General features: G+C 46.7%; 12 protein-coding genes across 12 annotated transcripts; 7 read left to right on the plus strand and 5 right to left on the minus strand.

The window, feature by feature from the left end:
• Nucleotides 1-117: 117 nt before the first annotated feature.
• Nucleotides 118-1,554, minus strand: F4813DRAFT_396699 (Yip1-domain-containing protein; the record flags this gene model as incomplete). Its single annotated transcript, XM_049247854.1, has 2 exons — nucleotides 785-1,554; nucleotides 118-726 (listed from the first exon to the last, which is right to left on the minus strand). The coding sequence occupies exons 1-2, from the start codon at nucleotides 1,100-1,102 to the stop codon at nucleotides 118-120; spliced, it is 927 nt and encodes a 308-aa protein (XP_049103983.1). The 5' UTR covers nucleotides 1,103-1,554.
• On the plus strand, nucleotides 1,554-2,636 carry F4813DRAFT_343222 (protein transporter). The gene is made up of 2 exons (XM_049241508.1): nucleotides 1,554-1,765; nucleotides 1,848-2,636. The coding sequence occupies exons 1-2, from the start codon at nucleotides 1,763-1,765 to the stop codon at nucleotides 2,268-2,270; spliced, it is 426 nt and encodes a 141-aa protein (XP_049103984.1). The 5' UTR covers nucleotides 1,554-1,762; the 3' UTR covers nucleotides 2,271-2,636.
• Nucleotides 2,518-5,052, minus strand: F4813DRAFT_96292 (class II aaRS and biotin synthetase). Its single transcript, XM_049249087.1, has one exon. The coding sequence runs from the start codon at nucleotides 4,794-4,796 to the stop codon at nucleotides 2,766-2,768; it is 2,031 nt and encodes a 676-aa protein (XP_049103985.1). The 5' UTR covers nucleotides 4,797-5,052; the 3' UTR covers nucleotides 2,518-2,765.
• Nucleotides 4,921-5,748, plus strand: F4813DRAFT_96200 (uncharacterized protein). The gene is made up of 4 exons (XM_049249084.1): nucleotides 4,921-5,112; nucleotides 5,190-5,221; nucleotides 5,279-5,343; nucleotides 5,422-5,748. Exons 1-4 carry the CDS (start codon nucleotides 5,045-5,047, stop codon nucleotides 5,488-5,490), a joined length of 234 nt encoding a protein of 77 aa, XP_049103986.1. The 5' UTR covers nucleotides 4,921-5,044; the 3' UTR covers nucleotides 5,491-5,748.
• Nucleotides 5,731-7,217, plus strand: F4813DRAFT_96221 (mitochondrial genome maintenance MGM101). The gene is made up of 2 exons (XM_049249086.1): nucleotides 5,731-6,590; nucleotides 6,733-7,217. Exons 1-2 carry the CDS (start codon nucleotides 6,007-6,009, stop codon nucleotides 6,998-7,000), a joined length of 852 nt encoding a protein of 283 aa, XP_049103987.1. The 5' UTR covers nucleotides 5,731-6,006; the 3' UTR covers nucleotides 7,001-7,217.
• Nucleotides 7,217-8,919, minus strand: F4813DRAFT_96206 (TB2/DP1, HVA22 family-domain-containing protein). Its single transcript, XM_049249085.1, has 2 exons — nucleotides 8,569-8,919; nucleotides 7,217-8,490 (listed from the first exon to the last, which is right to left on the minus strand). The coding sequence occupies exons 1-2, from the start codon at nucleotides 8,595-8,597 to the stop codon at nucleotides 7,434-7,436; spliced, it is 1,086 nt and encodes a 361-aa protein (XP_049103988.1). The 5' UTR covers nucleotides 8,598-8,919; the 3' UTR covers nucleotides 7,217-7,433.
• A 1,876-nt stretch (nucleotides 8,920-10,795) lies between these two features.
• Nucleotides 10,796-12,293, plus strand: F4813DRAFT_343233 (uncharacterized protein). The gene is made up of 3 exons (XM_049241509.1): nucleotides 10,796-11,113; nucleotides 11,163-11,215; nucleotides 11,276-12,293. Exon 3 carries the CDS (start codon nucleotides 11,335-11,337, stop codon nucleotides 11,557-11,559), a length of 225 nt encoding a protein of 74 aa, XP_049103989.1. The 5' UTR covers nucleotides 10,796-11,113; nucleotides 11,163-11,215; nucleotides 11,276-11,334; the 3' UTR covers nucleotides 11,560-12,293.
• Nucleotides 10,994-11,306, minus strand: F4813DRAFT_384739 (uncharacterized protein; the record flags this gene model as incomplete). The annotated part of the gene is made up of 3 exons (XM_049246138.1): nucleotides 10,994-11,113; nucleotides 11,163-11,215; nucleotides 11,276-11,306. The coding sequence occupies 3 exons, from the start codon at nucleotides 11,304-11,306 to the stop codon at nucleotides 10,994-10,996; spliced, it is 204 nt and encodes a 67-aa protein (XP_049103990.1).
• A 3,609-nt stretch (nucleotides 12,294-15,902) lies between the features above and the next one.
• Nucleotides 15,903-17,344, plus strand: F4813DRAFT_96360 (taurine catabolism dioxygenase). The gene is made up of 2 exons (XM_049249089.1): nucleotides 15,903-16,214; nucleotides 16,290-17,344. The coding sequence occupies exons 1-2, from the start codon at nucleotides 16,071-16,073 to the stop codon at nucleotides 17,151-17,153; spliced, it is 1,008 nt and encodes a 335-aa protein (XP_049103991.1). The 5' UTR covers nucleotides 15,903-16,070; the 3' UTR covers nucleotides 17,154-17,344.
• A 190-nt stretch (nucleotides 17,345-17,534) lies between these two features.
• On the plus strand, nucleotides 17,535-18,113 carry F4813DRAFT_384741 (uncharacterized protein; the record flags this gene model as incomplete). Its single annotated transcript, XM_049246139.1, has 2 exons — nucleotides 17,535-17,751; nucleotides 17,806-18,113. The coding sequence occupies 2 exons, from the start codon at nucleotides 17,535-17,537 to the stop codon at nucleotides 18,111-18,113; spliced, it is 525 nt and encodes a 174-aa protein (XP_049103992.1).
• An 11-nt stretch (nucleotides 18,114-18,124) lies between these two features.
• On the minus strand, nucleotides 18,125-19,475 carry F4813DRAFT_96354 (FtsJ-domain-containing protein). The gene is made up of 2 exons (XM_049249088.1): nucleotides 19,287-19,475; nucleotides 18,125-19,226 (listed from the first exon to the last, which is right to left on the minus strand). The coding sequence occupies exons 1-2, from the start codon at nucleotides 19,387-19,389 to the stop codon at nucleotides 18,136-18,138; spliced, it is 1,194 nt and encodes a 397-aa protein (XP_049103993.1). The 5' UTR covers nucleotides 19,390-19,475; the 3' UTR covers nucleotides 18,125-18,135.
• Nucleotides 19,476-19,648: 173 nt separating this feature from the next.
• F4813DRAFT_343239 (ATP-dependent RNA helicase MAK5) lies at nucleotides 19,649-22,237 on the plus strand. Its single transcript, XM_049241510.1, has 3 exons — nucleotides 19,649-19,980; nucleotides 20,030-21,175; nucleotides 21,224-22,237. The coding sequence occupies exons 1-3, from the start codon at nucleotides 19,732-19,734 to the stop codon at nucleotides 22,085-22,087; spliced, it is 2,259 nt and encodes a 752-aa protein (XP_049103994.1). The 5' UTR covers nucleotides 19,649-19,731; the 3' UTR covers nucleotides 22,088-22,237.
• The last annotated feature ends 564 nt before the right edge of the window (nucleotides 22,238-22,801 follow it).

The following is a 22,801-nucleotide window of genomic DNA, read 5'->3' on the forward strand; positions in this document are numbered from 1 at the left end:
TAGAATATGATCATCTACTGTGGTTCAACGCGGACTAAATCTTCTATCCGCCATCCTCGACCCTCGATAGACGTCTAGTGTTTCAGTTTCAGTTTCTTTAATGAGCTGAATACCATTTCACGACACGCCTGCCGCCTTGCCCAAGCTACCGGACCCTCGACTGCTGAAGATGCTCATAATACCAAAGCCAACGTAGAATAACATCAACGGGTATGCTACCAAGGCCCTCATTTGCATCATCCGTCCAACTGCGCAAAACATACCACTCGCACTTGTTGTGCACCAAACGATTGCCGCACTGGTTAAGATGTAGCCAAGCGGTCCGTCCATTGGTATGACAATGCCTATTAGACTGGTTATGACTAGCGGTAGCAAACAGTACCCCAGCACGCTTGCGCTCCTTGCAAATGTTAAAGTACCACTGAAGTGTCCCTTAGAATCATCTCTACCGCCCACGTTGGGATCGCCGGGGTAACCAGGGGTGGAAGGATATGCAGCTTGGGCAGGTGTCGTGGGACTGGTATCGTCGTGAGACATGAGTGATAGTATTGTGTGTAGCGCAACCGATCCCATGAGCGCCAATCCGTAGATGTACCCGAAATGTACCTTGCCGCTAAAGAGTAGGAATGTGCCGAATAAGAAGAAGAAGAGGATGGGGCCGCCGAGATCCGAGTCGTCCATGATGTGTTGATCTATACGCCCGAAGGGGTTGAGAACTGCTAAAGTCTGAAAGGGGTTAGTATTACTGTCGAATCAATGGAATGCAAGCCGCTCAGGAGCTCACCTTCATCCAGATGTGGTCGAAGTTGATTCCTAGCTCTTCTAACAACGGCGGTTCCCCATCATATCCTTCTGTAGAGAAAGCGGCGAGCCAGCCCGTCCGCAGGCCACCTTGTTCGCCCATCCTCCCGCTTACACCAGGCGCAGCGCCGAAGCCGTATCCACCAGCGTTAGGTGCTGGCGCGCCATAGCCGTATGATTGCGCTGGGGTTCCCTGGGCTGGTATACCGGGCGAATACGACGAAGGGTAGAACTGAAGGTTTTGCGCGGCCGCCGCACCGCCGAACTGATTTGGAGGGGGTGCGCCGTAGTATTGCGACATGTTTTGCGGACCGACGCTCGAAATAGTTCTTGGATGAGGATAATCGGCTCGAAGCTGCGTGCGTTTAGAGGCAAAGGTATTTACGTTGAAAAAAAGTGAAAACAAGGAAGTTAGTGTAGGTTAAGAGGTACAAAGGATGAAAGAGTTGATAGAGAGAGAAAACAGTTGGAGTGGATATGACATAAGAAGCCGTGAGACGTGTTCGAAACGTTCGTTAAGACGATGATGGAATTCAAGTTGACGGATCGCCAAAAATGAATCTGTCTTCACCGACGTGGCTGCGAAAGCTTAGATCAAGTCCATCTACGTAACTTCCAGGGCTAAGGTTCTAGCTTCCCCTGTATTGTGGCTGGTGGAAACTGTGGCGTTATGCCGGATCTCTGTGACATCCGAATGGAACTGCAGGGGTATCTATGGACCTCTGGCTGTCTGGGTATTTTAAGTTCCGGAGCCCCGGACTCACAACTCCGATGTGGGTTCCTAATCGTTCCGCTATCGCGACAATTTTCGAGCCTCAGGCGACTTTCTTTTCTTCAACACCATCAATAGGAAGCATCTTATCGCCTCGATCGCAAACTTCGATCTACGGCCTTGAGAACCCCTCTAGTATACGGGATCCTGCTGCAGCATTTTATCTTCTATAGGTCCGAAGCTGCAAACATGGTACGTTAATAGAGGGAATTTTTCTAAGCCGAAATAACCCACATTTGCGCCACCGACAATTGCCGCTAACAATTATAACTAGGCGCATCGCATCATAACCCAGATCGTCGTAGTAGGCAGTCGAGTACTCGGTCGCGCCTTTGCCGAAGCTTACAAGCAGGCACAAGCATCCTCCAACTATGCTCGAGCGCAGGCTAAGCTGAATCCGAATGGAGTGTCGGCTCGGGCGAGTCTCTCGAGTGGCATGACTCTAGATGAGGCGTGCAAGATCCTAAACGTCAAGCCGCCGCAAGGAGGACAAGCGAACATGGAAGAGGTCATGTCGCGATTCAAGAAGCTCTTCGATGCAAACGATCCGCAGAAGGGAGGAAGCTTCTACCTACAGAGCAAAGTCTTAAGAGCAAGGGAACGTATAGAATCCGAGGTTAGACCGGCGATGGAGAAAGCTGCGCAAGAAGCGGAGATAAAAGAGGGATGGAAGCCCAAGATGTATAAGGACCGGTAGTGAATTCGGAGTGGAAAAAGAATAGGAGTTTGACCCGGGGGGCCGGGGCGGGTTTAGTGTCGTTGGGAATGGGACACATACTATACGCAACAACCATTTACGAAAGCATCTTCACTCGACTGTAGCATAGCCTGGCGTTATCATTTGGGACTTTTGACGCATTCATGGACCGGTTCGTTCCTAGTCGGAGTTAGACGAGAGACGACGCTGCATGTACTACTGTAATTATTGTACATTATATGTCAAAAAGGGGCGACGAGATATAGCGGTTCTTTGTGTGTTGCATAGGAGCCGGACGGGTCCCTTTAGGACGAGTCTATAAGGATCACATATTGAAATAACTCAAAGTTGTGTTGCACTGCGAATATTGACAGTATGTAACAATCTGAGCATTCTTGATCCGCTCATCTCTATACACTAAGATCGGTTTATTGTAACTTAAAGGCCTGTCTATCTATACAAGGCTCATGCAAATCTTGATCTAATAGTAAGCACCTAGATTTTTCTCTTGACCAAGCCCCTGAAAAAATCAAAGCTATTTTCATCGCTCTGCAATGCCCATATCTTCCCCGTCGGTCTATCATCACTTCCTAGCTCTTCCGCCCTTAGCATACCCCAGTCGCTAGTAATGCCTACGATCCGGGCCTTCACTCCACCCTGAGCCTCGAGGTTGACAATCTGCCGTCCGTGTAGCCAGTGTGCATAGTATGCATTCTCCATATCTCTCGTGAAACCTCTCCTCACGAACGTCTTGTACAGAGCTTCTAGCCGGGCAATGATTCCCGCCATGAGTTTTTCGATTCGGAAAGGGGCGAGGTGTGATGGCAGCAAGGCGTCAAGGGAGGTGGTGGGACGTCCGTTGGTGGCATTAATTCCGATTCCAAGGACAATTTGGTAAGCTCCCGCCGAATAGTTGCAGTTAGATAAGATGCCACCGATTTTGACGTAAGAAGGAGGGGATGAAGAAGGCTGCCTCGGATCTCGCGCATAGATATCATTGGGCCATTTTAGTTTCACGGGGACCTTTTCGTATCCTCGATCATAGTTCTTTACAGCCTCGACTATAGCAATAGCGGCTAGATACTGGATGAAGACGATGGGTCGGCTTGGAGCAATGTGAGCTGGATGGTTGATGACGGTGGACATTATTAGTGACCCAGCGGGAGATACCCAGACATTGTTCCCGCGTCCCCGCCCAGCAACCTGAGTTGTTGCTGTAAGTGTAAACCCCGACGGTAGTTTGGAAAGCAACTTGAAGTTTTTTTCAAGCAGTGTATTGGTGCTTGTGACAACTTCTCCGTACATCAGGAAGTCGCCCCATTCTTCCGCCTCAGGTTCTGTCCGCCGATACTCTTGTAAGCTAGAATAGAATGCGTTGTGGTTGAAATATGGAGTTGCCTTGGCTTCTGGCCAGGCTGTTTCGTGAGTTACAATACGCTTAATGATTGTGCTATAGTCGATTATGCCTTGACTACTTAACTCAGGAGACTTTTGATCCTGGCTACCATCAGGAGTTAGTGCCTCTTTCAAGCCAGTGACGGACCACATGGTTTCGGGCTTCTGTAAATGAAATATGTCGTTTTCTGCTCTTATATACTCTTCGCCATCTTCTTTGCTGATGATATCTTCCCAGGTGTGCAATAAGTCGTCCACGTCGTTACTAGAGATGGACGACAAATGAAGTCGAGAGAGGGATGGCACACCTGTTGTTTCCTGGCTGACCTCTAGACCAAGCTTGGTTAAGCACGCCTTTAGGAAGCCTGTTCGTGCATCGTCATCAGCTATGAGGGTAGCGATGAGGTCGTCATATCCCTCAACATCGTTCTGTGGACTTAGATTTACCGCAGCAAATTCAGGGTGAGGTCCTGTAAGGATAGCAGCACCTTGGCCGACTTTGCAGTACACCAAAGCTGCCTTTTCACGACCACCATCGACATTGAGCTCGTCCGCATAGCTTGCTAGTATCTCAATATCACTGTTTCCATTTGCTGGGATGACGAAGACGCCACCGCCATTGTAGTAGGATGTGAATACCTCTGGGACTAAACCTGCACCCCTGAATGCATCCTTTACAACATTCACTCGGACTGCTCGGGCCCCTTTCTCGCTGTGATACTGGAAACCTTTGAACGCACCACCCCTACACGTGCTAGGGAAAAAAGCTAGCTCTCTAGATCCGACAACTTCCATAGCCTTGTTGCCAACCTCGAACTCGCACCTCTTAGATCCATAGTATCCACCGGCGCAGAAACCCAAGTATGCACCACCTCGACGCACATATTGAGATATAATTGAATTGCCTTCCCCATTGAGCACACGGCAGTAACCAAGATCAGCACCGCCTGGAAAAACAAGCAGCGCACAAGAAGGTGCCCATGGCTCTTTTAGTAGAACAGTCTCGGTGATAGGGATGACTGCATAGTTCGGGGAGAGAAGTCGACGCAGGGAGTAGATTGCATGCTTAACCGATTCAACTGTCGACCCTGTACCCGTGTAGACGAGCACATTTAGTTTTCGCGACGTCATAGTGAGGGAAATCGTCTTCAGCCCGAGATGGTAGGTTGAAGTAAGTAGTACGGGGATTTGTTAACGAGATTTAATGAGACCGGTTCGGATCCCCCCGAATTTCTGCCTTTATACCGCCCTCTAATACCGCTCTCTAGCGTAATTTGGTTCTTTAATTCGCAACACCGAACCGCGCGACTTAGCAACTGTAAGATATATTTTAAGAACCGTCTTAGATTCGCTCCATACGGAATAAAGTGTTGCAAATAATGTCCAAGGACGAAAGCACAAGCCAGCAGACCACTGCTGCTCAAGATGATGACGAGCCAGATGAGTGGTAAGAATTGTTGAAATCAGCTGTTCATAATTGTCAGTCTTCATAGACTAACTCCGTTTTCTCGTCTGATGCTCTAGGGATAAGAGGATATTTAGTACGGGATGTGCAGGTAAATAAGCTTAGGAATAAATCGGTATCTATATGTCAAAAATACTGACCAAGTTAGATGAGAATGCCAAGTTGACCGACTGCTACTATGAAAAGAAGGATTGGCGAGCTTGTAAAAAGGAGGTGCGTAAATAATCGAGAGATAATCCCTAAGAAGCTTGCTTTTCACAGTAATTTGCTGACGGATTTCACCAATGACAGATGGAGATTTTCAAGGCTTGCTGGAAGAAACATAATAACGATCAGAGGACGTCGATGAAGGATGCATGACTGCTCAAGTCAAGTTTACTGAGATACCGTCTAAATCGAGAGGGAACAATCACTATTTGTAAGAATACGGGGGGTGGAGGACAGAGAGTTTGAGGTATTAATATTACACCAATCCCGCTCTTAGAGTCATACGTCTAGTTGATGTTGTATTATACTAGAGACCAGAAACCAGAGACCAGAGACCAGGTAGGAATTATAACGCTGGTTGCGCTGTTTCGCCAGGTCGTAGGTCGTAGGCTGTACCTAGGCCAAAGGCGCTATGTATTAAGATTAATTGGCTATCGATAAGCTGTTCGTTTGTTTGTTATCTTAATTTAGGTGAAGAAACCGGAAGAAACCCACTTTGCTACTCCGTGCCGATACACGGGCAGGTCCATCCATATCGCAGCGCCCAAATTTTTACAACGCCTTATCTTCCTCCCTCTTCGACTTTTCTAACCTTGGGAGGCAACCTCTTGCACAATCTACAACCACAAACCACAAACCACAACCCCCAACCCCCACCTTCAGACAACAATGGCCTCAAGAACGTTAACACCTATACGCGCCGCCGCTCGACGCGCACGCACAATCTCAATTCCCCAATCACAAATCCAACCCTCGATCCGGACTCTCGTTAGTATCTCAAAACCAAAGGCGGCATTTACCCCCTACACCAAGGCCCCCGCCTCCACTACAGCGACGGCAAAGCCCAGCTCGATACCTGCCGCTCCCTCGGCCGCCTCCAGTCCCGCCGAAGCTACACCCGCAGCCCCATCAGGGACACGAACCCCCGTCCCCGCCGTCTCAGGCGTGCCCCTCCCCGACGCACCGAGCAGCGAGGAACCCAACTCCGGCGAGCCAATCGATTGGACGCAGTCGTACCACGGCCTCGGGACCTCGGCGTTCTCGCCCGAGACCGCGACGGTTTTGCAGGCGCGCCTCAACCCCGAAGACATCGAGGTCAAGCCCGACGGCATCATCTACCTTCCCGAGATCAAGTACAGGCGGATCCTAAACACCGCGTTTGGACCCGGCGGCTGGGGTCTGGCGCCTCGGGGACAGCTCATGGTCCACGAGAGACTAGTTACGCGCGACTATGCGCTTGTTGTGCACGGACGGTGAGGTTTTTTTTTTTCTTCCTTCCTCCCGCTTAAGTTTTCTATCTTTCCTGGTTGAGGAACCCTTGGAGGACAGATAGACAGATAAGCCATATCTTGTGTATTTACGAAACTTCGAACGATATATCTAACTGCCGAATAGATTCGTAGCCCAGGCCCGAGGCGAGATGTCGTACTTCAGCGAAGAAGGCATCTCGACGGCGGCTGAGGGGTGCAAGTCTAACGCGCTGATGCGGTGCTGCAAGGACCTAGGCATTGCGTCAGAGCTGTGGGACCCGCGTTACATCCGCAAGTTCATGAAGGAGCATGCTATGCAAGTTTGGGTTGAGCACGTCACCACCAAGAAGAGGAAGCAGATCTGGTTGCGCAAGGATGACGAGATCCGCTATCCTTTCAAGAAGACGTCGTAGTTAATAGTTTCCCATGGCGTATTCTGATATAAGACGATGGGTAACGTTAGGGTTAAGTTCTGTTTGATGGAAACGCTGTACGATATCACGAGGTGGGAAATATACCCCGAAGAACTCTACACTCCAGACACGGGCAGGAAAGCTTGCTACGCATCTCTTGCCCTGAGCTACTACATTCATATGTGGCTCTACAATGTTACGTAAATTAAGACTCTCAATGATAGACGGTTGGCAACGAATATAATGATAAAAGCCGTACGTACAAGATCATGCGGCTCTTAGCTCCAAAGCCTACGCTCCGGATAGGAGTGGAATCCTACGCTCTAAGTCCTGGTTCAACCGCGTCTACCCGTCCTTCTTGATGTACGATCCAGTCCGAAACCCAACCAATAACTCCGTGCGATTAAATATGATATCGTAGGTGTAGCTTTACCTACTTTTGGACTCCAGAGCTGTGCCCGGTGTCCGGTTGGTTGGTCTCCTCTCCAGTACCAACGGTGCCCCAGCCTAGGAAGCTCCAGCCGCTTCTTCCAGCAGCCGGGTTTTCTTCACCCATATGAGCTCTTCTACGTAGGTTGTTATCGTCCTCGGCGCCGCTCTCGGCATCGATCTTCTCGAAGTCGACTTCACTCCGGCTTTTACTCAACCCACTCCACACACTGTGGCCACTAGGTGGCCGTGAAATTCCTTCCTGGCCGCCGTCTAGGCTCATGCTACCTACTCTCCCCGCCTGCTCGGCCCTCTTGCGCTCCTCCTCGGACATCTGTAGCTGCTTGGCCTCCTTGTCCAGCGCGCCCATCATGAGTGCTAGCCTCTCCCTCTGCGCGGTGATGAAGGTCATTTTCTCCTCCGCGCCGCCAAAGTTCCCTGGGATTAGGCTGGCGGCAGACAGTGTATCGGCCCTGGCCGGTACTGTTGTTCCTCCAGGAGTTCTAGAACCGGCAGCAGTGCCGACCGCGTTGGCTAGTAGGTGGAAGAAATCCTGCCCCGTGGTGCCAGTGTTATTGGCAGCCCACCGTGCGGCTGGCACGCTGAACCTAGCAAGCAACGCCTGCGTGTATCCCTGTGGAGCTGCAGAGGCTCTTGTTTCTTCCGGTTCCACCTCTTGCGGTGGCATTCCTAGGATTTGGGTGCGGAGCAAGTCGATAGCGCGCTTCAGATAGGCTATACCCGCTGCTTTTAGCTTATCGTGAGAGCTAGCAATAAACTCTTCGATAGCCGCCTCATTCTCTTCAAGATATGGGTGGAGATACGCCTCGTAGAGCACGCGGGCGCCCTGGGTCTGGGGAAGGACGAGGTAGAGCAGGAAGAAGAGGCGCATGTACGAGTAGAAGGGGATCCACCAGAGGATAAACTCGAGCCAGGACTCAACGAGGAGGGCGCAAGACAGGACGGACCAGTACATCAGCCATGGTGTCAGCTGTGTAGGATCGGAGGTTTTGAGCGCTTTGTAAGAGGCGAAGAGGGGAAAGAGGAAGGATGCTATAGAGCTATTGTTGGGTTAGGCATCAAGAGTTAGCAACGTCATTCAAACTCCAGACAAGGGACTTGGGAACCGTCGGACATACGAAAAAAATTTCGGGATGAGATCGAACATGGTGATAGAGCCTTCACACAAATGAATAAGATATGATAAGTCACCGATTTCTTGTATTCGTCCCTTTTTGGCCGTTTAACCTAAGACTACGAGGGATTTGTCCGAAGTGATACCAAGAGGAGGTGAGTTGTAATCGGGATCGTATCAGGTAAGGACAATCAGTCTGACTAGAAGATATGTAGATCTAAGTAATGTCGCAAAGAAAGGGCGAGGACAAAGAAAGAACCGGAATGTCTCCAAAGACGTCTTGGAGAGAGATGCCCGGGGAGGTAGGGGAGGTGGGTGAGATTATGTAGGTATTCGCAAACGTCTGGCGATGTGCGTTTACCTACCTAACCTGGGACTCAGAACCTGGAATGGGAAATTAAATGCTACCTTGAGGCATGTATGTGAATGCAAATGTAGATGTAAATGTTAAATGCGAGTAAGTTTAAGCTAGAGTAACTAAGGCCGATAAATGACGGTTGAGAGAGATCACGGCAAATGACCCCGCCAGACGTCACAAGCAGCACAGAGTAATCACCTGCACCACGCCGCTTCTTGCTCTTGAAGGGGCAGATAAGCGTTGGTGCCTTATTTAGTCGCGCGGGGCTTGCGGGGGAGCTAAGCCGAGTCGGGTTTCGGGGTGCTGAATAGCGGACCTGTCAACTACTATGTAGGTACCTATCTAGGTAGAAGTTCTGCCACTATTATTAGCCTGCGAATCACTAAGCTAACTGCTATGTTACTACATAGGTACCTAGGTAGGCCGTTTGCAACCGCATAATTCATAACTTTATTCAAGCTCGAGCCACGTTGGGGTGGATATAGTAGTATTCATGTATTGGAGTTGACTTACAATTGATGCGACTGACTTGATAAGGTACCTAGGTATCCTCGGAATTCTTTTGGGCAAACTTGGGACAAAATCTAGTATCTAATACAATGTATGACAATGAAATCATATGAGGCCGTGCTGGGCTATTTAACAAACCCCAAGTCTTGCATGGACACGTTGCAAATCCCGTCTCATACTTTTCTTTTGCGCTGGTGCCTTTTCCTCCCCTAACCCCCTTTATGACGCGTATTTCTGAGACTTTCTGTCTACCTAACTTATCTCCCATCGGATGAGTTGCGAACACGTTTCCATGCTATGATATTGTTTTTTAATTAATCGGGTGATCTGCTAATATACGTATGGATGGTTATAGAATCTAACCTAGTTATTTCTACCTTTAGTTGCTGTCTAAGCTGAACGATGGGATTATTAGAGTTCAGAGGGGCATGAAAGAAGTAGTGTCTAAGCATTGATGAGAATGAAGATTACATATGTAGGTACCTAGGTAGTCTTGATTGTTTGATTGATACTATAATAGGCTAATCGGGCACATATTATATGAAAGTCAATTCTTCTATAAAACCATATCCAGTTACTTAGTACTCTCGTAGGTTAGTCTGCATGAAATTACATGTTATTGCTTTACTTAAGATTGGCGGTGTCAGAAACTCTAGCATCACAATAAGAAGCCATATAAATGGCTCTTCTATGCTATTGAACGGAAATGAAATAAATGCCTGACTTTGTATAAGCGCCTGACCAATTTTTCTATATTTACAGTCTATATGGATTTTCAGACCCCGTCTCTTCGTACTGTAGAGTCTAGAAGTCCCTAGTTAAGTCTAGAAATCACCAAATATTTGCTATGAACTCCTAGTTATGGGGTCGTATTAAATAACTACAATCTGTTAGTATAGCTAAGTTGAATATTATATATCAGTAGAAAGTTAGCTTTCAAGTAATATCAACACGAATAGGAGGAGTAAGATAAATTATACCTGGAAAAGCCTTTTCGAAATATACCGAGACGAATAATCTATCCTCACTCCTTTGAATATCTACCTACTGAATCCCATCTATTTATATATGACTTACATCCATATCATATATAATCCTAAGGGTTAAGTCCCTCAATGGGGATATAGGCTTTGGTACGGGAGTAAGAGATCGAGCCGCTTGCTAACCTTATTATATGCTACGGCTCCTATATTTTGGTGTGTTACTTGATTCTTATACTCTAGCTTGGCTATTAATGGATCATTTGCAGCTTTCTAATGCCTAGTGCCCCCAAGTAAAGATTACTTAGTATCGTCATAAGCCACCATGAAGCGATGCTTTGCTTGTAAATATCGTACACAATCCCTATTTCATAGGCAACACAGGTCATCTTGCGTATCGTACTCACAGAAAGTTTTGATAGGTTTTGTTGCAGTTAGTCTATATTGAATGGATGAAGTTATTCAACGTTCGTCTAGAACAGATTTCAAGAAATTAATGTCCGGCCATCCTGTCTTCTATTCCCTATCCTGTCCCATCTCCCAGACCATAGCCGACCATTTAAGTCATGGTTTTCAAATCATCATTTGCCGTTTCCGGGGTCATTAAAGGAGAAGAAGTCTGGCGGTGACACATATGCCCCTGAGCCACCCCCCTGACCTGATGAGCCACCCTGATTTTCGGATTTGTCCTTGTTTGGGTCCTGATTTTCGTTAGTCCCTGAATAGTGCTTATATTAGACTGATACATACATTTGACTTCTTCTTATCACTCTTGGGGGGTTTCTTGGATTGGCCATTTTTGTCTTCAATATGGTTAGTATTTTGTTCTCTATTCCATTCGCCTTTATTCTCTTTGAGCTTACTTGATGCTGCACCTGAGTCTCCGAAAGTCATTTTTCAGGGTTGGTTGAGTCTTTTCTTAATGTTTGTCGATGAGAAGCTGTTGTTGATGGGCACATCGATTCTTCTCTTGAGCTCACGTTTGACCTTATCCTATGTTTATATAGAATGGCACACCTCGCCTCTCCCATCCTCAATGTGCATTCTCACCTTTGTACGTGCCTCTATTTCTATATACGGAGTAATCGACCGCCTCAGCTCGGCATCTCTCCCCCCCTCTCACGATGATCGTACATGTGCCTATTAGCTCGCCAAATGGATCTGGTGTGTAGTTGGGGGTCGAGGTCATAGTGGGAATACCACGTTAATAAAATTGACTCAATCTGTGCCATCGCCATTTCCGCTCATTGCACGTGAGTATCGTGAAATGATGTCCCTATATGGAAAGTTACTTGCTAATTCCCATCTACTGCTTAGATCTGGATGTAGTCGGGATGGAAATGGTGAATCCTTAATATCGGTTGCCGTAATGCATGCCATCCGGCATTCGATACCCAACCGGCACTTAGCCGCATGCATCATAACGAATGAAGATCTAGGAAGCGATGCTTAAACTAAATTGAGCCGGGTGGTCCGAAAAAGGCTTGATATGCAATGCTACCGCATCTTCCTTAGGGCTGACGTTACATACCTGCTAGCCCTACTGGCGGCTGAGCCGCTTCCATACGGGAACATGTCGTAATGTGGGATGTCTAGATAGAGTATCTACACATTGAGGACGTACACACCACATCTGACCTTTTACCTCCTTTGGATCCTGCTTAGGATAATATGAATCTTGCATAGCCTTTTTTACTTGTCTGGCTCCCGTCTATTTAGAATACCACATATTTGTGTACGAAACATTGATTGGGATATAAGACCTAAAAAGTACCTACCTAACCTATATTTTAAGTGTGCAAGCTCCCTACCATTTTCTGATCGCATCTTAGTTTCTATTTTTGGTCTCTACCTAGTTATTAAGGCGTAGCTTACTAAACCCTTATAGTGGTATGTACTTGGTTGTAAGCCATCTTGTCGGCGCACCGGGTTTGGACCTTCGTATATTGTACGGGGAATAAAAAGTCGTGTTAAGTACCTATTTAGTTATATATTGCTCTTGTTACTCTGCCCCACGGGAACATCCGGGATCATCAAACTTCATTTACGAACGACCGGGGAAGCCTGAGATGCACTAAAGAGGTATACGTAACTGATATTAACTTGGGTACTTCAGGAAAGTGTTAAAAAGGAATCATGTGGGTTTATGCGCTTGTGTGGCCAAGACAGAAATACGTATCTCGCGACCTGCAGCTTGGCTGCATCCCGACCTTGGTTGTGGCTTTTGACAGGTCAAAGGTCCCGCCCAATGCAACCATAAATTCGTGTAGCGCAGACTAATATATATTCCTATGGCTTCTGTACTACCCACCTATTCGAGCACGCTTACACTACGTCCTTTGAGTTAAAGCCAAAACCCACGAAGTTCTATGTTTTGCCGAGTCCGTGGAGTATTGCACCGTCGGCCTCCGGATATCGAATTGCTCGGATGGAAATGCCGGACTTCAGTGGGTCGGACTCGCAGCGCCTACTAAATAGGGGAACCCGAGCCCGAACCCCTGACTCGGGAATACCAAGTCACCTGACTTCTTTGACTGTCTACTCTAAAACTGTGCCTCTTGAGGCTGTGTACCATACTTTAACTAGGCCAACTCTCGATGGATTCAGCTTAGACACTGCGTATTTAGTAAATTGAAACAAGAAATGTAGAGAGAGTGATCCAGCCGCCCGAGATGCCGATATGGCACGACTGATCTCACGGCCAATATAAAAGAGAAGTAGATGAAACTCAGCTTAAGACATTAACTTGTGGCGATAAAAAATATGGAACTTGATTCTTACCTAGATATATATTGCACATTGAAAGGCTGAGCTGAGCGTTGCTTCATTAATGACGCCAAGAACGGGTTGGGAGGGGGTGATAAATAATCGGAAAATATTCCCGAAATGATATAAGGAATGAAATTATAGTTTGAAATTCACAGGGGAGTTAAAGAATCACTGGCCTCGGCTTCTATTTACTTAGATAGGTAGGTACATACTATGGCACCTAGGGCTTGAGCCGTTAAAAAAATGCCGTCTACACAGTGATTTAGTGCCTGGGCAAGGCATCCTTAGGCATTTTTTTGGTACACTGAGTGGTCGAGCGGATCAAATTCCCACTTATTCCCACGTAATGTTTTATAAAATTCACTGGACAGTGTAATAAGGCGACTGGGGAATGTGATTGGCAATGGGTGAGTAGGCTACGAATAGACTATGAGGCTCGGCGGCCAGGATCAATACAACTCTTCCTTTAGCTGCACTAGATTGGACAGATGGCGGGTTTAAGGCTGGGAATCGAGGCGTAATAAGCAGAAAGGGGCCTCTCCCTAGATAAGAGAAGAATCAGGACAATGTTTTCATTACCTCTTCTGTGTTATCTTCTGTGTTATGTAGCGATCGTTAAAATACCATCATTTAAGATCTGGACGTAGAGACATGTTTAATTCATTACTATCTTCATTTATGTTCACTCTCGCACTAAATTAGTCGACAGTATCAGCTGCGGAATCAGATAGACTGCGCTGGCGGATATTGCTGAAACCAAGCAAGTTGGCTAACGGTGCAAGAATCGTCGATCAACTGAGTTTCGATAAGGAACTCGAGGCTTTCCATCCAGTATACACCTACTATTCTCCAAGTGGTATGCTGTCGGCATAAAAACTGTAATTTCCTTCTACTCTAACAAGTCAAATACGTTTTACACAAAATTACTTAACAAGTATAAATATACTGAAACCATTTGTTAGTATAACAAAGCTTTCTGCAAATCTGTCCTCATGATCCACCTCTCTTCGGTATGGATGTAATCTATCAGAGTCTCGTTGCCTTGGACAAGGATTGGCCGACGTGTGCACGTATATAGATGCTTTTCCTTGTGACGGCACGCTTAGGTATACGCCCTCTGACGGAGATGAATCCGTGATTTTCTACGGGCCTGGGAGGTTTCTGCCTAATAAAACAGCTACTCCTTCTAATGTCACCGGAGGTATCACGAGCCCAGTCAGTGGAGCGACGTACACGTGCACACATATGATGGACTTACGCATGCCATGATAGTAACAAGTGTGGAATCACAACCTACGGATGTGGTAAGTACCAGCGACGAGTACAAAGGAGATGATGGGAGCAGTGGTACGGAAACCAAAAACGAGAAAAATGCGGCTCCTTCACAGATGTCTAGGTTAGATTGCTACTTAGTATATGCGGACGATTTCTATTACTGGTCACAATCCTTTTAACAGGGCTAGCTATGAGCAGTAGCCTTTTATAATATCATTTTCAGCCTCGCTGTGAATAAGTTCGGAGGTCAGACTTAGGGCTGCAACAACAATCTGACTCATAGTGATGAAGTGTTATCCCCGAAGCTGAGATGAGCTCAAGAAATCCCAACAGCAGTATCCAATCGGGCTATACATATCATAAAACAGAGTAATACCTAATATGATTGCTCGGGTACATTCACGGATTTCAGGATGGAAAAGGGCGTATGATTTTTGGATATAATATGAAGATAATCAACATCCCATTGTTATTTAACAGGCACGTAACGTATAACAAAACCATACTTCTAATCTTATGTAAGATTGCGACTATGAGCTATTGCTAGCGAACCAAATCCTCGCATCTAGTATTTTCTTACGAAACTCCATCTACCGGTGTTTGGTGAAAGGGAACATAAAACCTATTTCTTACATCTAAGCCGTAACTTATCCAGAGGAGCCACCTCCTAATTATTGGATAGATTAGGTAACCAATCGATTATTTGTCATGTTTTCAATCAAGGACAGAAAGCCTCGTGTGGCACAAAAAAACATGTTTCGCCCCGTTGATCCTTCTTTTAGGCGCGTGGGCAGATCCCGCCACGGAGATGATACTGGGAAGGCCGGTTTTCTGGTCCGCAGTCAATTAAGGGTCGGCCGCAAGCTGCCGAAATGCGGACCAAATAAGCCAAAGTAAAAATAGAAAGGTTTGGTAGAGGAGTAATTAGGTGGGGTTTATCGCTATTGAGATATTTCTCTCTTCGTGCTAGCTAGAGTACCTGAACGATTCATTCAAGCTTTATTGTGGAAGCAGTAGCTATAAGCCCGGGGTTGTTGATATTGGCTTAACTGGATTTAGACTACCCAACATCATCTCCAAGGAGGAAACTTGTGCATATCAAGTTAACTGACAGATTACATACAGTAGAGTTTATAACACCGAAATAGTTGAAGAAACTAAAGCCATATTGTGGCAATATTGATTTCATGTTGGTAACTACCTACCTAATGTAGAATATAGTAGTTCGTATAAGTCAGTATTTTGACGCGATTTACATCTTGAAGTCATCACCTAGCTCTAGACTAACGCTCAACCCGATGGTGATCTACTATTTAAATCATTCTTTTGGGATTTAAATACGTGTATCTAAGGAGTTGGGTTTAAATATTGCTGTCATAAGACTGCGCGATTCTGCCGCCAGTCGCATACCCCGCACGATTCCTTGCTCGCGGTTGTGACCTACCTTCGGCAGGTATTTGATTCGATTGGGGACTACCATTGGCTTATTTAAGTTTCAACACTTCCTGTCGTGATGTTGCACATTCTGCTCCGTCTTTGGACTTAGGGTCTTAGGACTGCGGATGTGATATCAACTATCTAATCACGAACAGCAAAACTAACGACAACGACAACATGCCTGGGCTTATCCAAGAGTCATCCTTCAAGACCATCACGGTCAAGGAGCTGCATCCTACGTTCGGTGCTGAAGTCAGTGGCGTTAACTTCCAAGATCTATCTGACGAGCAGTTTAGAGAGATAATTGCTGCCATGGCTAAGGTAAATAGGATACTTGTCTAACACGGTTATACATAGACTTTGGTTAACAGACCTATAACTAAAATCTGCGGCCAGTACGGTGTGTGCGTCTTCCGGAACACGGGTTTAGATGACATAGCCCACGTCAAATTCTCCGAACGCTTCGGGGAGCTTGATAACATCCGCCGGTATCTTATGGGAGGGCGGAAACCCCGATACGAGCTTTACGAACTGTTCGACGCTGGGAACATAGATGCCGAGACTGGTGGAATCCTCGATCCGGAGAGTGCACGGGCACACTCCAACAGGGGTAATGGGCTCTTCCATGCGGACTCGACGTTCAACCCACGGCGAGCATCGTTCTCTCTCCTACGCGCCTGTGAGCTCCCACCCCCGGGACACGGCGGCAACACGGACTTTGCCGACTCACGAACTGCCTTTGAGGAACTTCCCGAAGATCTACGAGGGGAGCTCCTTTCACACGATTATGTAGGTGCGCATTCAATGGCGCATTCTCGAAAACTGGGTTCGCCTGCCTTCTTCGAGGACGTCGACCCGACAAAATCGCCAATGCAACGCCATCGAATCGCACAACTTCATGAACCTAGCGGGCGAATGAATTTATTCGTCGGTGCCCATTTGCACCATATTGAGGAGAATGGCAAGGAGATCCCGAACTCCTGGGACCTGGTCCAACGACTCAACCAGCACGCCACACAGAAGAAGTATACCACCACCGTGCAGTGGGACAACCTTAGTGATTTAGTTATTTGGGACAACCGATGCGTGTTGCACCGAGCAGGCAGTGGTACCTTTGAAGGCAAATTCAAGCGTGACATGAGGCGAACAACAGTCCACGATGATAGTCCGACGGCTTGGGGGTTGAATTCAAAAGAGATCGCTTGGCAAGGTTTTAACTCACAGGCGAAACCCAAACACGCCGGAGCAGTGGGGGTATAATAATTGATGTTAGTCTTTGGTTTTATTACTCTGATAGGTTGATATTATTTATAGTTCATTTGTTGTAAGAACTACCTACAAGCATGACTGTTGCGGATTACCTTATGTAAAGATAGGAGTTTATAATTGATGCTGGGATTCCTCTATGGCTACTTGTTATTGGTTAAATTTATTGCTGCTTCTTAGATATAGTCTATGTTAATTATCACGTGGGGGAGGGGCACTAGGTTTAATATGATTCATATATCGCGGTTCCGGCCTTGGAATTTAGTCTGTGACTAATTCAAACTTGGCCCAAGACCGCTGTCAAGAATCATATTGCCTAGTTCTTATTATAAAATTAAGCGGATAGGTAGACCGTTTGAATCCGGAATCATCGCAATGGTCCTCGAAACAGAACCTCGTAATTGGTATAGAGATGAGTTTCTAGTCTCAACCGAACCGCTGCTCGTTCAAGTTGATGCAGTAAACGAAGTCCTGAGCTCAGATCTGATGTGGTGGGCACAGGGGCTGCCACGAGACATGGTCAAAAAAGCACTCCATAATTCTTTGTGTTTCGGACTATACGTGCTTCCCAAATCCACTTCCGAGATGGCTGGTAAGTTCTTTTTCAGTCTACGATCCGTAGAGCCTCAGCTTATACACCTTACAGGCCAAAGCAGTCCCAAACAGGTTGGGCTTGTGAGAGTGGTGACCGACGATGTCACATTCGCATATCTCACTGATGTATACATCTTGCCCGATTATCAGGGGAAAGGCCTCGGCCGTTGGATGATGGAGTGCCTCAACGAAGTCATCCAAAGCTGGACTCATCTACGGCGATTTATGTTCTTGACTAGCGATACGATGGATCTATATCGCAAATACCTCGGCGCTAAGGACTGGAGCGAGTGTGACACGAAAGGCATTTCTATCGGGTTGATTGAGGGACCTGCAGCTCAGCATCCGAAGCATGCCTAGCATAGCTCAAGATATTATCTATTCATTCCTTGCTTGTCTTTCCGTAGGCACCCCCGAATGCCTTTCTCATTTCTAGAGCACGTTTATACGGCGGTGCGGTTGGTGGTTGAATTGGGTCTAGGGAGACATGGTCTGGTGGGAGGCGATACGAAGCATCAGAATCAAATGCAGATAAGTCGCCACAAGCAATGAAAGGTGCAATCCATCTGACATCTCCTTCATATTTCGGACGGTGATCTTCTAGTTGAATTTCGGCGATACCGTCCTTATCTATTGCCGAAACAAATGCTGGTGTATTATTCCATGCCCCCGTTTCTGGGTTTTGTAGAATAGTCTTTGTGGTAACGGGTAATACCGCGGAGTTCTGCTCCGTCATTTTCGATAGACGGAATCCAACGCCAAGTGGCTCCTCGAGGCTCGCTGTGAATCCTTTAGGAGGTTGGAAATTTAAGCACACGATGAACGCTTCCACACTACTAGCCCTCGAGGATCTCGGCTTCGCAACATGGACTTTTTCGAAAAATATTTTGAGTTGTGCGTAGAGTACGTCCACGTTCTTGCCTCTGAATATCTTTGCCACGAACTTCCCGCCGGGCTTCAAGACGCATAGTGCTAGGTTTAACGCTGCAAAGAGAAGCTGTGATTGCACATAGATATCTAGGTCGTGCAACCCGGTTACGTCGGGGGCACCATCACTAAGTACTAGGTCAACCGGATGGGCGGCCTGCTGGCTCTTAGTTTTCGAGTCGTATTCGGGGTCCAACGCTTTTAGAAGCAATGGAACAGTAGCCGGGTGAGTAATATCAGCTCGTAGCGTGACAATCCCTGGTAATGGGCTAATAGGCTGCAAATCGATTGAGACAATCTTGACATCTTCACGAGGGTTCGTAACCACGGATGGTTGCTGTGAGCTTAAGGGTTCCGATTTGTTTGTTGTGGGCAGAGACCCGAAGAGTCCCAACATCTGCTGACGGAATCCAGCATCACGATCTTGCCAAGCTGCTCGACCGAATTTCTCTCCCTTAATTAAAACCCTAGATAGGACTTGCGACCAACTCCCAGGTGCAGCGCATAAGTCCACAACTCGAGTGACATTGGCGAATAGATCAAATTCTATTCCTCAATTAGTATCCTTGTCAATAATTTCCTCTCGGTTAAGGGGGAGGGGTTAACCTTCGTCAAGCTGTAAGAGCTTGAAAGCACTCCTCGCTCGCCACCCTTGCTCTTTAGCGAGCCTGTAATATGCATCACGTTTATCCTTAGAAGACTTCCCCATTGTGGATTATTGAACTGGGTGAGCCTTCTGTTAGATCCAAGTGAATTATGCACAACTGTATTGGATCTACTTAAGTACAATATTTTGTAGCAAGAATTGGGGGGCAGTTAGAGTTATTCGTAGGGCTGAATTAAGGTGTGGCCAATGCGCCAATCTCTTATCAGCTACTTCGTATTTAGAAAAATGATCGATAAGATAACTTTGATAAGCACTTCGACAAGGGTCCCAAAAATTTCCAGCATTTCTCTAACAGCAACAGCAACAACAACAACAACAACAACAACAACCACAACAACAAGCAATTAATAACAACCATCTACGCGGCTTAGTTCTCCCGGCATCATGAACGGACCAAAGAAAAGGAAGGCGACTAGCCAAACGTCAAGCGCGCCAGCGGAAAAAAGGGTCAAGGCCCGCCAACCTACCGGGAAATCCACCCAGGCGAAAGCGAAGAAACGTATCACTGCCGACTCTCTACGATGGCGCAAAGCCAAACTGCCCGATATGTTCAACGATTCCGAGGGTTTCTACGGCTTAGAGGAGGTTGACGACGTAGAAGTTATTCGAAATAGCAACAATACTGTTGAATTTGTATATGAACCCCTGACATTTTGGTAGTTCGAGCACTAATGGGAAGTAGAGAGCTGTCGTGCATTCAACCGACGAAGAAAACGAAGAAGACGGAGAAGGGGAGAGTGATGAAGTACAGAGCGATGAAGAATTTGAAGGATTTAACGATGAGCCATTAGCGCAAGCTACTTCAGGAAGCGCACCGCCTAGCCCAACGAACGTCGACGAGAATACGAAATCAGAGACTAAGACTACTCCGAAAGAAGGCGCAAAGGCGCAAAAGAAACAGAAAAAAAAGGATTTAAAACAGATCGAGGATCCGGAGCTCGAGACTAACGTCTTCGCTGGAATGGACTCTGTGGATGAAGCGCAAGATGAGGTCGATCTTTCTGCATGGGTCTCACTGGATTTATCGCCTAGTATTCTCGAGTCTCTAGCCAAGTTGAAATTCATGAAACCTACTCGTATACAAGCAGCTACGATACCTCAAATATTAGCTGGTCACGATGTTATAGGTAAAGCCTCGACAGGTTCAGGAAAAACACTAGCATTTGGTATTCCAATTGTTGAGAAGTGGCTGGAATTATCGGACAGCGACGATGTTTCTCAGGATGCCTCTAAGATCCCGCTTGCTTTGGTCCTTTCACCGACAAGAGAACTTGCGCATCAACTCACAGAACACATCAAGAACCTTTGTGCCGGCTTGCCGAATTCACCCTACGTATGCTCGGTAACCGGTGGTTTATCAGTTTATAAGCAACAGCGCCAGCTGGCTAAGGCAGATATCGTCATTGGAACTCCCGGTCGACTGTGGGAGGTTCTGAGCTCTAGCTCGGAACTGACGAGTAACTTCAGAAAGATACAGTACCTCGTGGTAGACGAAGCAGATAGACTTTTAACAGAAGGTCATTTCCAAGAAGCTGCTGAAATTTTCAATGCTCTAGACCGAGTTGAAGAGGATGAAAATGAAGAGGAAGAAGCTACATTTTCGCCGAGACAAACTCTTGTATTCTCAGCAACATTTCACAAAGGTCTACAACAAAAGCTGGCTGGTAGAGGACGATCCAATTTAATGAGTGAGAAGGACTCCATGGAGTATTTACTGAAAAAGCTGAACTTCCGGGAAGAGAAGCCCAAGTTTATCGACGTTAATCCGGTATCTCAAATGGCTGAAGGGCTTAAAGAAGGGTTGGTGGAATGCGGCGCTATGGAGAAGGTGAGTTTCGTGGGATTAAGAAATGGAATCTCTACTAACTGTTTAAAGGATCTCTACCTATATGCACTTCTGATGTTATATCCAAACGTGCGGACGCTTGTGTTTACTAATTCTATCAGTTCAGTCAGAAGATTAGCCCCTATGCTTCAAAATCTAAATCTCCAGACCAACCCGCTCCACTCTCAAATGCCTCAAAAGGCGCGTCTACGTTCAGTTGAACGGTTCACCGGCGCGAATCAAGGACAATCATCTATCCTCGTTGCAACAGATGTCGCTGCCCGCGGTTTAGATATTCCCAATGTCGACTTGATAGTCCATTACCACGTCCCTCGAGCTGCCGACGTATACGTACATAGATCTGGACGTACCGCACGTGCAAATAAAACAGGTTTGAGTATACTTCTCTGCTCGCCTGAAGAAGTTGTTCCGACCCGACGGCTGATCGCAAAGGTACATTCGAGCTCTGATAAGGGGTCCAGGAAGAACTTCTTCGTGCAGACGTTAGACATGGATCGAAAGCTAGTTAATCGGTTGAAATCGCGCATCACTCTAGCAAAAAAGATTGCCGACGCGGGACTTGCGAAGGAGAAAGGGAGCAAGGAGGATGACTGGATGCGGAACGCGGCAGACGAACTAGGGGTGGAATATGACAGCGATGAAATACGACAGGTCGGCAAGTGGGGAGGACGAGGAGGGGGTCGGAAGGAGAAGCAGGACCAAGCGAGGGCTATGACAAAGGCCGAGCTAGGGGCTTTGCGCGCTGAACTAAGAGAACTCCTCTCCAAGCGAGTAAATGCTGGCGTGAGCGAGAAGTATATCGCGACCGGTATGGTGGATATGGATGAGCTGCTACGTGGTGCTAAGGGGGAGTTCTTAGGGAAGGTCAACGGCCTTGATATTGAAGCATTATAGTCGAGAATACCATTTAAACATGGCTATAAATATTTATAGGTTCCCGACAAGGGGTACGGTTGTCAAACTTTCTAATCTCTAATTAGCGATGCAGGCTCTCATTCAGCTAGAGCTATTTTCTCTGAGTGATCATTCTAGTCTCAACAACAGCTTGATTAAGTATTGTTTTATAGTTACATTATTAACAATCCTCAAACATCGTGAACAATACTTACCAAATCCATGATTAACCGAAGCTGTTCCGTTAGAGTTTAGAGATACGGAATGATCATAGCGTAGATCGTCTTGGCCTCGCCGGTTGAGGTTGATATGTACCTAGGTACCTAAAGTATATAACAGATAGATATCACGTAACAAACCATAGAATGAACGTCTACTACTTGACCGCCATTTAAAGAATTCAGTGTTACCACAGCGCAATGTGGAACCTGATGGCGGTGGTGAATCGTTTATTTACCTGGAGCTGGAATGCTTGACAAGCTTATACGACGAGTGTTCAAAATCTCCGTTCCTGGGTTGATCTTATAAATGATATCCGATATAGAAGTCCCGGTTTAGAAGCGAGGTCTCTTGCAACTGCATGAAACCCTCGGTAGATGTAAGAAGTTCCTTTTATAAAAATCGTACACCCCAGAGGGGACAGGTGGAGGTTAGGAATTCGATCATCGATGTAACAACCAAGCTTGGACCCTTGGTGCTTTACTCTTGGAATAA

This window comes from Daldinia decipiens, assembly GCF_022478715.1.
Source record: "Daldinia decipiens strain CBS 113046 unplaced genomic scaffold F4813scaffold_2, whole genome shotgun sequence".
Taxonomy (NCBI): domain Eukaryota; kingdom Fungi; phylum Ascomycota; class Sordariomycetes; order Xylariales; family Hypoxylaceae; genus Daldinia; species Daldinia decipiens.